Source organism: Nomascus leucogenys, chromosome 22a, assembly GCF_006542625.1.
Source record: "Nomascus leucogenys isolate Asia chromosome 22a, Asia_NLE_v1, whole genome shotgun sequence".
Lineage (NCBI taxonomy): Eukaryota > Metazoa > Chordata > Mammalia > Primates > Hylobatidae > Nomascus > Nomascus leucogenys.
In genome coordinates, this window is record NC_044402.1 from 123,558,323 (window position 1) to 123,570,468 (window position 12,146).

General features: G+C 36.3%; 1 protein-coding gene across 1 annotated transcript in view; it reads left to right on the forward strand.

Annotated features, from left to right (window-relative positions):
• Positions 1-12,146, forward strand: part of ACSL3 (acyl-CoA synthetase long chain family member 3) — an 83,957-nt gene that overhangs the window by 50,278 nt on the left and 21,533 nt on the right. The window contains exons 3-9 of the mRNA XM_030802368.1: positions 3,831-4,008; positions 5,561-5,670; positions 6,524-6,662; positions 8,761-8,911; positions 10,184-10,307; positions 10,554-10,625; positions 11,926-12,065. Of these exons, the coding sequence (XP_030658228.1) occupies positions 3,831-4,008; positions 5,561-5,670; positions 6,524-6,662; positions 8,761-8,911; positions 10,184-10,307; positions 10,554-10,625; positions 11,926-12,065 (914 nt within the window). The remainder of the gene's footprint in view (positions 1-3,830; positions 4,009-5,560; positions 5,671-6,523; positions 6,663-8,760; positions 8,912-10,183; positions 10,308-10,553; positions 10,626-11,925; positions 12,066-12,146) is intronic.

The window sequence follows — 12,146 nt, forward strand, 5'->3', positions numbered from 1 at the left end:
TAGTGCCTGCTAGCTGATCAAGCTCAGTGAAGTGTGTCTTCATTAGTTTCCATATTTGAAGATAATCTTCAACTGGAAAAGAAAACGAATGGTGTAGCAATATTTAAAATATTTTTTGAGGAAGACTTTTGGGGATTAACCCCCAGAATGTTGTGTCTGATATGGCTGAAGGAAAGATGCACAAGCCTTATTTCAAATTAATGAACTTTGAAGCTTTGTTTCCATCTTATCCCAACAGTCTATTTTGAGGTCCTGAAGTGAGGGTGAGTGGACAAAAAAAGGCAGTGGCGATGACCCTGCTCTCATTGTGTCCAAGATAGAGTAGCCACCAGCTTCACTACGACCAGATTCTTCCTGGGGGGACAGAAAAACAAAAGGCACTTGGTTGCTTGGCAGGCCTTTTCGGGATCCTTTTAAGTTTCATATGGTTTTATAAAACTGTAGCAGAGTTAAGAGCTGGAACCTGTGTCAGTATCACCTGATTCCAGTGTTCCCAGCAGTAAATGCATTGCACTAACGTCGTCTTGAAATGAACAGTGAAATGATTTCAGGACAACTTTAAAATACATGTATACCTGAAATAGAACAAAGCTGCAAAGACTAAAAATAGAACCAGAAAAGAGTACAAGCTGGCTCGTATACTTTGTGAGCTATCAGAAACACTTAATTTTTTCTTAGGTATTTTACAAAAATAAGAAGAGAATGAGGGATTATGTAATAATGGTGCTTAGAGAAGACTTCACTATGACATTCCTTCTAAATTGATCCAAAAAGAGAATAGAAACACTCATTTATGTCCTTGTAAGTTGACTTAGCTTTCTTTTTCTCTTTCTTAATGCCGTCTTTTGCGTTCTTACTCTAGGCACATTTTTTTACCCTGTTTGTGTATGTGTGTAATACTTATTTTCTGCTTTATTAGGACATTTGCATCATGCTAATCTCTTGGCTGGGATTTGTGGGTTGGTTATTATATTACTCTTCTCTTAGTTTCCCCTTCCAAACTGTCCCTCTCCTTTCATCCTATTTATTAAAGGCACTGCTGCATACCAAATTGTTGAAGCCCAAAAAATCAGGGGTATCTGATTTACATCTCTTACAGCCTCCCCCCGCCTTTTTTTTTTTTTTTTAGCAGGCCTCCTTGCTTCCACACTTGCCCCCAACTGTAATTCACTCACACACAGCATAAAGATGATTTTTCACAATTGTTAATCAGGCCACCTTACTCACCTGCTTAATAAGACCCTGACTTCTTTCTACAGTGCAGTTGAAGCATTGTGATTTTATGCTTAATCTCTGGAATGAGTTTGCCTGGGTTTGTATTCTAGTCCCATCACTTATTTGTTACATGATTTTGAACAAGTTATATTTACTCTACATCTCCGTATTCTCATGTGTAAAATAGGGATAATAATAGTAACAGTTTTTTACAGGTATGATAAGAGTTTAATAAGTTAACACTTGCCATGTCCTTAGCATGTAGTAAGCACTAATAAAGGTTAGTTACCCTCATTATCATTATCATGATTATTACAACGATCCAGATCTCTTGAATATTTTTACTCTGTGGCTCCCCTCAGAATAATTTTTTCATAATGATCTTCAGTTGCAGAGAGAAGGGTTAAATGAAGCCAGGTGTACTTTACTGAAGAAGACAGGAACGTGTGTAATTTTGAAATATTTCTAAACAGTGAAAGTAAAACAAGTCATAGTGCTTAAAGAGGCTTTCAGTAGGCGACAAGATTACCACCTGTAAGTAGAGAAGGAAGGGTGGAAGGTGTGTGTGTGTGTGTGTATTTTGAGACAGGGTCTCACTCTTGCCCAGGCTGGAGTGCAGTGGTATGATCATAGCTCTCTGCAGCCTTGAGTTCCTGGGGTCAGGTGATCCTTTTGCCTCAGCCTCCTAGGTAGCTGGGACAACAGGCATGTACTACATGTCTGGCTAATTTTTACACCTTTTTAGACATGGGGTATTGCTGTGTTGCCCAGGCTGGTCTCGAATTCCTGGCCTCAAATGAGTCACCTGTCTCAGCCTTCCAAAGTGTTCAGATTACAGGCATGAGCCAGTGCACCTGCCCAGAGGAGGCTATTCGAATAGAGAGAAGGTTTCAGAGGTATTTGAGAGAGTGAGAAAATGAATAGACCAGGGATCTATGATAGGTTTGCTTCAGGGTGTTGAGGTCCCGGATTTAATAAGGTTGGCTGTTCTGCAGCAGTGTTCAGTGATATTGGCAAGGAATAAATAGTTTAATCTTGTCTTGGGCTAGCCATAGGGACAAAATTAGGATTAGAAACTTTTCCAGCACAAATCACATAAAATATAGAGTGGGTAGTGTCCTCTAAATGAAATATTTATGAAAAACGTAATTACTAGATGGTTCAGTGGTTTAAAGAATTAAAATCATGAGATTCAGATTTTGTTTTATATTTTATTTTTTACATATGTGGAAATCTTACGCTCATTTGATTCCTTTGCCACATGGTGGCATCATTGCGTGAGTTTACATATTTGGATTATATATCAAACGCCTTTTCAGAACACACATAGTCTTTGAAATTTATAAATCCTGTCACTTACATACTAGAATCTGGAAGGTAGTGCATTCTTAACCTTTAGAGTGTAAAATTCTTCATAATTATAATCCAGTTCCTGCACGTTTTGGCCAAGTTGTCATCTTCTCACCCCCACAGAGCTCCTTTTGAAGTCATTGGAGCTCCCTGTGCTGAGCATTTCATGGGGGTAAAGAGCAAGGTGAGAGTTTGGGACCGGTAAAGTAAATAAGTACCATCTTAAATGCAGTTGCTTTATCCATCAAAATAAAAATTCATTTCTTAAATGTGTAATTGCATGGGACACTAGATGGCAGCATTTATCCTTTTCCATTTTTATCTTTATCCAACCTCTTCTAGAAATTTCTTAAATGTTTACATTTATAAAATGAACATGGTCAGATGATTTTAAGGGTTTGAGATGTATATTACTGACACATCCATGTTTGGGAATTAATTACCTATATATTTTTGCAGAGAGAGGAGCTTTTTATACAATCTGTATGTAATTAGGGATTTATGGTTTTGTCTAAGTTGAGGAAAATTTCTAAAGACAATATGTTAAAAAACTTTAAAAGGGAGTTTTTACTAAGGCATATTTGGTATTACCAGCACTTACGATAAACAGATAAAATATTGAAAGCCTGGTGGTGCCAGTAAGCATTTAAGGCTTGAACAGAGGGACTTTGAATAATATAACTAGTCCACTTGGTTGTGTAAACAGAAAGTTGTTTACTTTGCTTTTGCTTATCCAGAGTTTGATACGGCAATTCAAGTTCAACAATCATAAAGATTTCTGTTAGCTTGGATAGAGAAAGTTTCTGTGAATCATATTGTACCATCTGATACTGACATTTAGGAATTCCTAAATAGAGAGAAATTAAACTTTTGGCATCTGTGGTACTTGGTACTAGGCTAAATATTAAGTTAACACCTAAATCATTTAAATAGATGAAATTTATAAGCAGATTATTAGTATATGGCCATTTGGCCAGGCAGTTGACCTTTAGGATCCTGTCAAACTCTCAATATTTTTGAAAACCAAAAATAAAGCCAAAAAACCCCCGTTACAATATAAGATTTGAGTTGTTATAGAACATGTCACAAAATAGCTAATTTTTAAAATAGATTTTTCACTCAATTTCTAGCTTTTTATTAAAAAAATTCTATGCAAACATAACTTTCTGGTTCATCATAACATTTGGACGATATTCTGGTTTCTTTCTGTAAATTATTATTTTGATTACATTAAAAGGTATTTGTTTTTCTTTTTGTTTTATCAGGTTATTCTTGGACAGTATAATTGGCTCTCCTATGAAGATGTCTTTGTTCGAGCCTTTGATTTTGGAAATGGCTTACAGATGTTGGGTCAGAAACCAAAGACCAACATCGCCATCTTCTGTGAGACCAGGGCTGAGTGGATGATAGCTGCACAGGCGTGTTTTATGTATAATTTTCAGCGTATGTAGACTTTCTTATCTTCTGGAAGAGTGAACTTACAGATATTTATTGAAATACTTTACTCTGAAGAGGTTAAAATTCTGATGTTAATTTTCACCCAGTGTCCAGTTAGTGGAGAACTCTGTTGTGACTTGGAATTTTTGGTTTATTTTGGAAAATAAATCAATTATATGACAAATTGTACCAATCAATGTTGCAGTAGGTTTGAACCTCTTAATAGGAGACTTTCAGGTCTTGAAAACTAGACCTACACTTAGGGGCCATTGTTCCAGTACCATTTCTTAGGAATCCTCTTTGGAAGTTACTGTCATTTTGTTCTGTCACCTCTATCAGTAACAACAGTTGACCTCCGAAACACTTCCATACTGAAACCTGGTGAACTTCAAGGGGCAGGTTAAACAATACAGTTTTCATATTGTAATTATTTGAGTGGTAATTGTGGTGGCTCAGTCTGTGAGATAGTTCTGGAAGCATAAGTTCAGAGGTCTCGGTGCCAAAATGTGACAGTGATTTGTGGATGTTTAGTCTCATCCTTCAGATGAAACAGAAAATACACTTTCACCAGATTTCTTGCTGTAAATTCCTCCACTTTTTCTTTTTCTTTTTTTTGAGATGGAGTCTCACTCTGTCGCCAGGCTGGAGTGCAGGGGCACAATCTTAGGTTACTGCAGGCTCTGCCTGCCGGTTCAAGCAATTCTCCTGCCTTAGCCTCCCGAGTAGCTGGGACTACAGGCGCATAACGCCATGCCTGGCTAATTTTTTTGTATTTTTAGTAGAGATGGGGTTTCACCATATTGGCCAGGATGGTCTTGATCTCCTGACCTTGTGATCTGTCCACCTTGGCCTCCCAAAGTGCTGGGAATATAAACGTGAGCCACTGTGCCAGGCCTCCTACACCTTTTCTTTTAAACAAACATTCCATTTTTCCATTTTTGTTTTCACAGGTTTGGAATTACATTGTTTCTTTTGAGGAGCTTTAAAAGAATTATTTTCAAAGTCATTTTGTATATCTTTTTTGAGTTAGGCAGAAAGTAAATAAAAATCTACTTTATTCATGTTATGTAATTTCAGCATTTCTGAGAATGTTTGTCTTTGGATATTTTTGCTTGAGAATAAACAGTACTGCCTCGTTTGTGCTCTTTTCTTGACATACACTCTAAATCTGACATTCAGTGTGTCATCCTATTTGTATATGTTCTTTTTCACGTTGTAAAACCAAGTGGCCAAGAATTAAGAATTTGAAGTCTTAAAAATCAGTTATAATTCCTTCACAATGTGGTAGTCCCAGAGTAATATCTGTAAGTGAAACAAAATAAAAATTTAAATATCTTCATCTTTAAAAATTGGAACTCTTGGGGCATTTAGGGGAGGATGAGTAGGTGTAATGTTGATTAGTATGGTAAGATAACTTTAAAAAACATAACGCTTATAGACTATGGATTTAACAGTTTAGGGCTCGTCATGCTTTATTATGATTCATCTCCACATTCAGAGACTTTACATTTGTAGTTAAATGTTTGAATATTTGACTGGCTGTTGCTTTTCCTTTTAGTTGTTACATTATATGCTACTCTAGGAGGTCCAGCCATTGTTCATGCATTAAATGAAACAGAGGTGACCAACATCATTACTAGTAAAGAACTCTTACAAACAAAGTTGAAGGTGAGGACTCTAGTTACTTTCTTAACTGTCTGATACTTTAGAATTTTCAGTGTCGTGAGCCCTATTATTGATACTTAGTTCTTTTATGACTTTTAAGTCCTTAATCTTTGTGGACTTTTATGAATATCATACTTTATTTTTTCCTTTAGAAAATAAAAATATTTTGTATATATTCATGTATGAGTAATCCAGTTATAAATTGTTAAGATGCCTATGTCTAAATTGAAGAAATTATGACTTCTTCTCTTATTGTGCTCATCTATTTTCTAGTTTACTTTTAGTAAATTTGTAATTTTGAAGGGTTATATTTTAAACTAGTAATTTTTATTTTACTTCTGAAGCGTTAATTACAAGTTTTCAGAATTGTTTGAAAGTTAAAAAGGGAGACTTTTAATGAAATTACAGTAAAAAGAGGTTTCTTTGGTCTCTAGACAACTCCCAGAAATACCTGGGCCATTCTTTTCTTTTTGAACAAGTTTACATGTGAATTTTCTCCTCCTTCCCCCATATATTTTTATGTAGTCTCTTGAAAATATGAGGGGCTTCTGGTTTCTCTACAGTTCAGGCAACCTGTGTTTACATGCCCATTTTGTAAGGCAGTACCCTTCTTGATCAGGGTTTTACCAAAGGCCAAGGGTACACACAGTGAATCTAATGCTATAAAATAATAGTTTAAATTCAGACCAATACTTACCCATCTGTAAAAAGTGATATTATGCCAGTGTACCCTTTCTTCTTTCTTTGTTGAGGCAAGAAATTACTTAACAATTCACCGAATATGGTAAACTACTTTTCTTATTCGCTAAACTGCTTGAAAAATAATGAACATGATGAATGTTGGTGTTATTTCTAGGATATAGTTTCTTTGGTCCCACGCCTGCGGCACATCATCACTGTTGATGGAAAGCCACCAACCTGGTCCGAGTTCCCCAAGGGCATCATTGTGCATACCATGGCTGCAGTGGAGGCCCTGGGAGCCAAGGCCAGCATGGGTATGTTACACTTTTCTAATTCCTTACCTGTGCTTTCTGGCGACCACATTCTCCAGAATTATGCCAAAGTTTTGATTTTGAGGTTAGCTCAAATGACACATCAGTTTTCTAACATCAGTTAGGAAAACAGGTCCGTCTAGGTATACTTTCATCTAGTCTTTAAAGAAAGTTTTAAGGAAAAATATAAACATTAATTATTAATGTTTTAAAAGCAGTATTTATTTGAAATTTAAAATATTTTACATTATTCAGTTTTTTTCATTTCCTTTTATGGTGATAGTTTTGGGTGGTTTAAAGTTAGTTTATAATTAATGCCATTAATCTTGTCCTATGTGAATTACCTGTAAGTAGCATTAACAGAGTGGCTAAACCTGGAGGCCTCCTTTTACTCCCTGTTCCAGTTCTTCCCTTTCCTGAGGTGAAAACCTTACCCTCCAACTAGCACACCTAGGCGTGGTGACTCTACAAGTTCCTACTCTCAAAAAAGCGTCAGAAAATGTTAGCTAGTATACTAGTGTTTAGAGATACTGCAAAAGCTGCTGGGATGCTGGGACTGTATTTCCTCTGTAGTTGGAAACATAATAATTAATTAGATATAAGCATTTACTCAGCTCAAATTTTAGGCACCTGGAATTTGAGTGGTAGTGGGATATTTAGATGCAGATATGTCGTGGACAGTGGTGTGTAAAAGTCTAGTACTCGAGTTATGTTTGGACTTAAGAGACTTGGAAGCTAGAAGCAGTTAGGTTTTAATTATAGCTGTGGGAGTAGGGGGTGAGGTCACCAACAGGGAATGGTGGCTTCAAAGGCTACCAAGGACTGGTCAGAGAGGAAAGAAGAAAATATCTAGTAGTATGTGGTTCCTGGAAGCCAGGGGAAAGGAGATCTTGGTGAGTCATGAGCAGGATCAGTGGCTGCATGCAGAGGTCAGATGACACAAGGATTGTAATTTCCAAGAAGTGGTGGTGTTGGAGAAGGGTGCTGTGGATTGAAGGAATGAAGGGCTGATTTAGAAGTAAAGACTTCCAAGTGTAAACATTATTTAAGAAATATATCTTGACTGGCAGGAGAGGAAGGGTATTCTGTTGGGAGTACGTTTAAATAATTTTTTCACACTCATTTAGAAGTCCACATGTAGAGTAGTTCTGGGAGTGGTTCAGACATATCAGCAATGCCAACCATGACCTATTTCTCTTTGTTCTTCTGCTGTGCCACCTCTATAGCTTGTCAGCTGTTGTCCTTAGGCTCGTACTCTTCTGATTTCAAATGGTTCACGTTGTCTTTTAATGCAGGACTCTGAGTGTAACCAAGTTAGTCACCACTCTGAAGCAGTGAATGGTTTTTAGCAAACACCTAGATACTCTAGTCCAAGCTACCTTTATTTCTTAGTTGAGTTACTGGGATAATCTTGTCTCCCTGATAACCTTTTTTCCCTTTCTAAAGTTAGTTAGCCACACAGCAGCCAAAGTGATCTTTTTTTCACAGATAATAACATACTCCTGTGCAAAACAACATTGCTTTACATCCAGAATGTAATCCAGAGTTCTTCTTCCCATGGCCTTTGAGGTCCTATGTGTGGTCCCTGATCGCCACTTGACCATTGTTTCTTGCCACTCTTCCTCTTGCTCACTGTGTTCCAGCCACACTCCTTGCTGGTCTTTAGATATGCTGAGCACATTCCTACCTTTGGGTCTTTGCATTTGCTTATTTCCTTCTAATTAGAACACTCTTCTCCCAGTTCCAGGGTTTTCATGGCTCCCTTCCTCACTTTATTCAGGCCTTTGCTAAAGGAAACTCTACACACACGCTCTCCAGATTTTTCCATCCAAATAGCATCTATTGTCGTCATCTCACCTTGTCTTGCTTCAGTTTTCTTCACAGGTTAATCTGTTTGTATATCCCAATAGAATATATCTCCCATACATGCAGGGACTTGATCTGTTTTGTTGGTCTCAGTATAATTAATATTTGTTGAATTGAGTTAAATTAACTCAATTTGATTGAGTTATTTATTTGATTGAATTGATAATGAAAAGAAATTGTCGATACAGCTGAATCTCATAAAAGTGTATGTGTTTGTTTTTTCTCTTCAATGCAGAAAGCCAACCTCATAGCAAACCATTGCCATCAGATATTGCAGTAATCATGTACACAAGTGGATCCACAGGACTTCCAAAGGGAGTCATGATCTCACATAGTAACATTATTGCTGGTATAACTGGGATGGCAGAAAGGATTCCAGAACTGGGGTATGTCATAGTAAAGTAACATTGAGTAGTTAAGTATTTCTGTCTGTTATAATGTTAGCATTTGTGTCATTTTATTAATATATAGCTAAATTAGTTCTTCAGAGTCTGTTTGTAGTAGGACTTTCCTTAAAAAATAAAAAGGACATTAAAATGAATGGCAAAATAGTTATAGTTGTGAGGTTGAAAATACATCGTATAGATATGTTTCAAAAAATACAGAACTTTTTATAGTTGTAAATCCTTTAAGTTGTTTTAATCAGCTTGTATTTGCTGCTGTAGTTTTTTTTAATATCTAAATACAATTCAGGTGAACAGGTAACTTAATTTATCCACTAAGTATTTGTTGAGTTTCAGTATTCAGTCTCTGATTTTTCTTGTTAATACAAACTCCAGTGGTAGCAGCAGAAGGTAGAGTGGAGTGGGAAAGAGACTGATGGAGGAAACCAGATGGAAGTTTGAGGGACTGTCAAGGAAACATTGCCAGAGATGCAGTCGGTATTCTGATGACTGATAGGGTACAGTGGTTGGATATTTTTGATGCTTTTATGCACAGAAATTACAAACATACACGCACACACACACTCACGTAATTGCCATGGTATTGAACTTGGGGATGGAGGAATGTCTCATGTATGCATACATTTCGGAAAAAACTAAGTGCAACAATTTTCTACAGGTTTGCCTCAGTTGCCTTCTATATTTTGGTTATGGGGGCAGCTCTTGAAACATATACAAATACTTACACATTTTCTGTATATTAAGATCTAATTTATTACATAATCCAATTCCCACAGCAAGAGTCTTACCTGTAAAATTTCTGGCAGATAGTTGTGGATTCTACTTTAACTCTTCTGGTTGGCAACCCACTAGATGTAAAGACTATTTCCCCCTTGGATGATTTCTTCCGTTCTTCGAAAGAACTCTATATTATTATTTGTTTATGCCACTGTTTCTTCTGCCTCAGTACTTTGCTTCAGCAACGCTTATAATTACTGAGTGCTTTTAAGTAGGACGGGAAACAGCACTCCTTCCTGCGAGTGTCTGCCTCCTTGCTTTTAGGTTGAGCTGTAATTCTTTTTCCCTAACATCCCCAGCGTCTGTCTATCCTCTGTTTTCATCCGTCTCTTTCTCTCACAAACACACACACACTTTACCAGTAAATTGATGCCCTGGGGCCCTTCCATGTGCCTTCAAGCTTGCTCCCATTATATAGGGCACTTTTGGCATAGACGGCACCTGAGTTTTGTTTCTGACGTCTCCCTTTTCTTTTAGAGAGGAAGATGTCTACATTGGGTATTTGCCTTTGGCCCACGTTCTAGAATTAAGTGCTGAGCTTGTCTGTCTGTCTCATGGATGCCGCATTGGTTACTCTTCACCACAGACTTTAGCAGATCAGGTATGTTCAATGTCTGTGACTTGAAATACTAAAAAATCGTAGTGAATTTTAATGCATTTTTTTCAGTCAGTACGACAGTGTATTATGAGAGCAATGGTTCATTTTAAAATGAGCTTTAGCCTTTTAAGTGCTTCTTAGACTGTAAGTACGTTAAAATAATTTTTAATAGGCTTTTTGATCTAAGAATACCATTGAATCTTAAAAATAAGGATCACTTTATATGGATCACTTTTTCTTATTTTATAGTCTTCAAAAATTAAAAAAGGAAGCAAAGGGGATACATCCATGTTGAAACCAACACTGATGGCAGCGGTTCCGGTAAGAAGTGACCCTTATTTAATATTGAGTATTAAAGAAGTATCACCCGCTACAAAGCATTAGTGCTAGTGAAAAATACATTGCTGACAAGGTAGTTTATGTAGGATTTATTCCTTATTGACTATGAATATTGCCTTAGGCACTATAGGATTTCTTCAGTCTTGTTTTAGTTTGCTTTCTTATTTACTAAGCACTCAACTTAATTTCAGCTTCTATGTGTAATTATCAACTCCTTTGCCTAAATACCTTCTTGTTAAAATAAAAATTATTTTCATGATGTCTGTTTGTGAATTCATCGACACTTGAAGCTAGGAGGGAAAGTGTGAGATCACCTCCTTTTAAGCAAGCTGTATAGTTACCTCCTGAGTCCTCAGGGAAAGTCTGGGCTGAACACCAAACAAAGTGACAGAGAAGCTGGTGCAGCTTTGAATGACTTAAGAGGGGCTGTGCGTCCTTACATAATACAGGGGCCTGGGAATAAGACAAGGGAAATGGGACAGCAGTGATTTTCTGGCTCCTTATAACATAGGCTAAGTTTGTTTGGAAATGATGGGAATTGTCGGGTACCTAAATGCTTACGTCAAGAATAATTACATAGTTACTTCAAAGTCAAATGTAAATAATCAGTAGTTTCGTAGTTTCTTCTATAATTATAGTTTCTTTAGTATCCCACTTAAATTCTTAGTTCACTTAAAAATGACATGTAATTTCAAGTTATGGAGGAAACATTATTTTAAGTCATTAAAGTATACTTCACAGTAATGGATCTAGCAAGCAAAATGCAGCACAGACAAGGAAAACTTCCTGGTGCAATATCGAAAGACAAATAGCCAAACAAAAACCAAACATTGCGTGGTCTTTTTGTGAGCAAAGAATGTGGTACTGTATATTTTTATAAGATAAAGTTAGGGAATTTTGAAAAACCATTTCAGATGGTTGTTCATTTATTTTGTGAGTAGGTTTTAGTTCAGAATCAGTAAGGTAAACAAAGCAATATAAAGAATATCTTACAATTTTTATGAGTATCTAGATATATTTCTGCTTTTAAAAATTATTTTTCTAGAAACTTTATTTTTAAACTAATTGTGGTTCTATTTTAAAAGTTTGATCTTGATAGGATACATCTTTTTGAAAAATTCACAAAAGTTTTTTTTCCTTCTTGCTGAATCACATCCACAGTTGAAGAATACTTCTTTTAAAATGCCTTAATATTGCTAGAAATATTAATCTGATGCTAAGTGAACATGTAAGGCAGCTGTTATCATTATTAACTATGTTAAACTCATTTTTATACATTTAGGAAATCATGGATCGGATCTACAAAAATGTCATGAATAAAGTGAATGAAATGAGTAGTTTTCAACGTAATCTGTTTATTCTGGCCTATAATTACAAAATGGAACAGATTTCAAAAGGACGTGATACTCCACTGTGCAACAGGTAAGTAAAGACTCTCTACCTCCTTCTTTCTCCTCTTGATAATTTAATCATTTAGTTCACATTAATAGCCCAATTAATTGA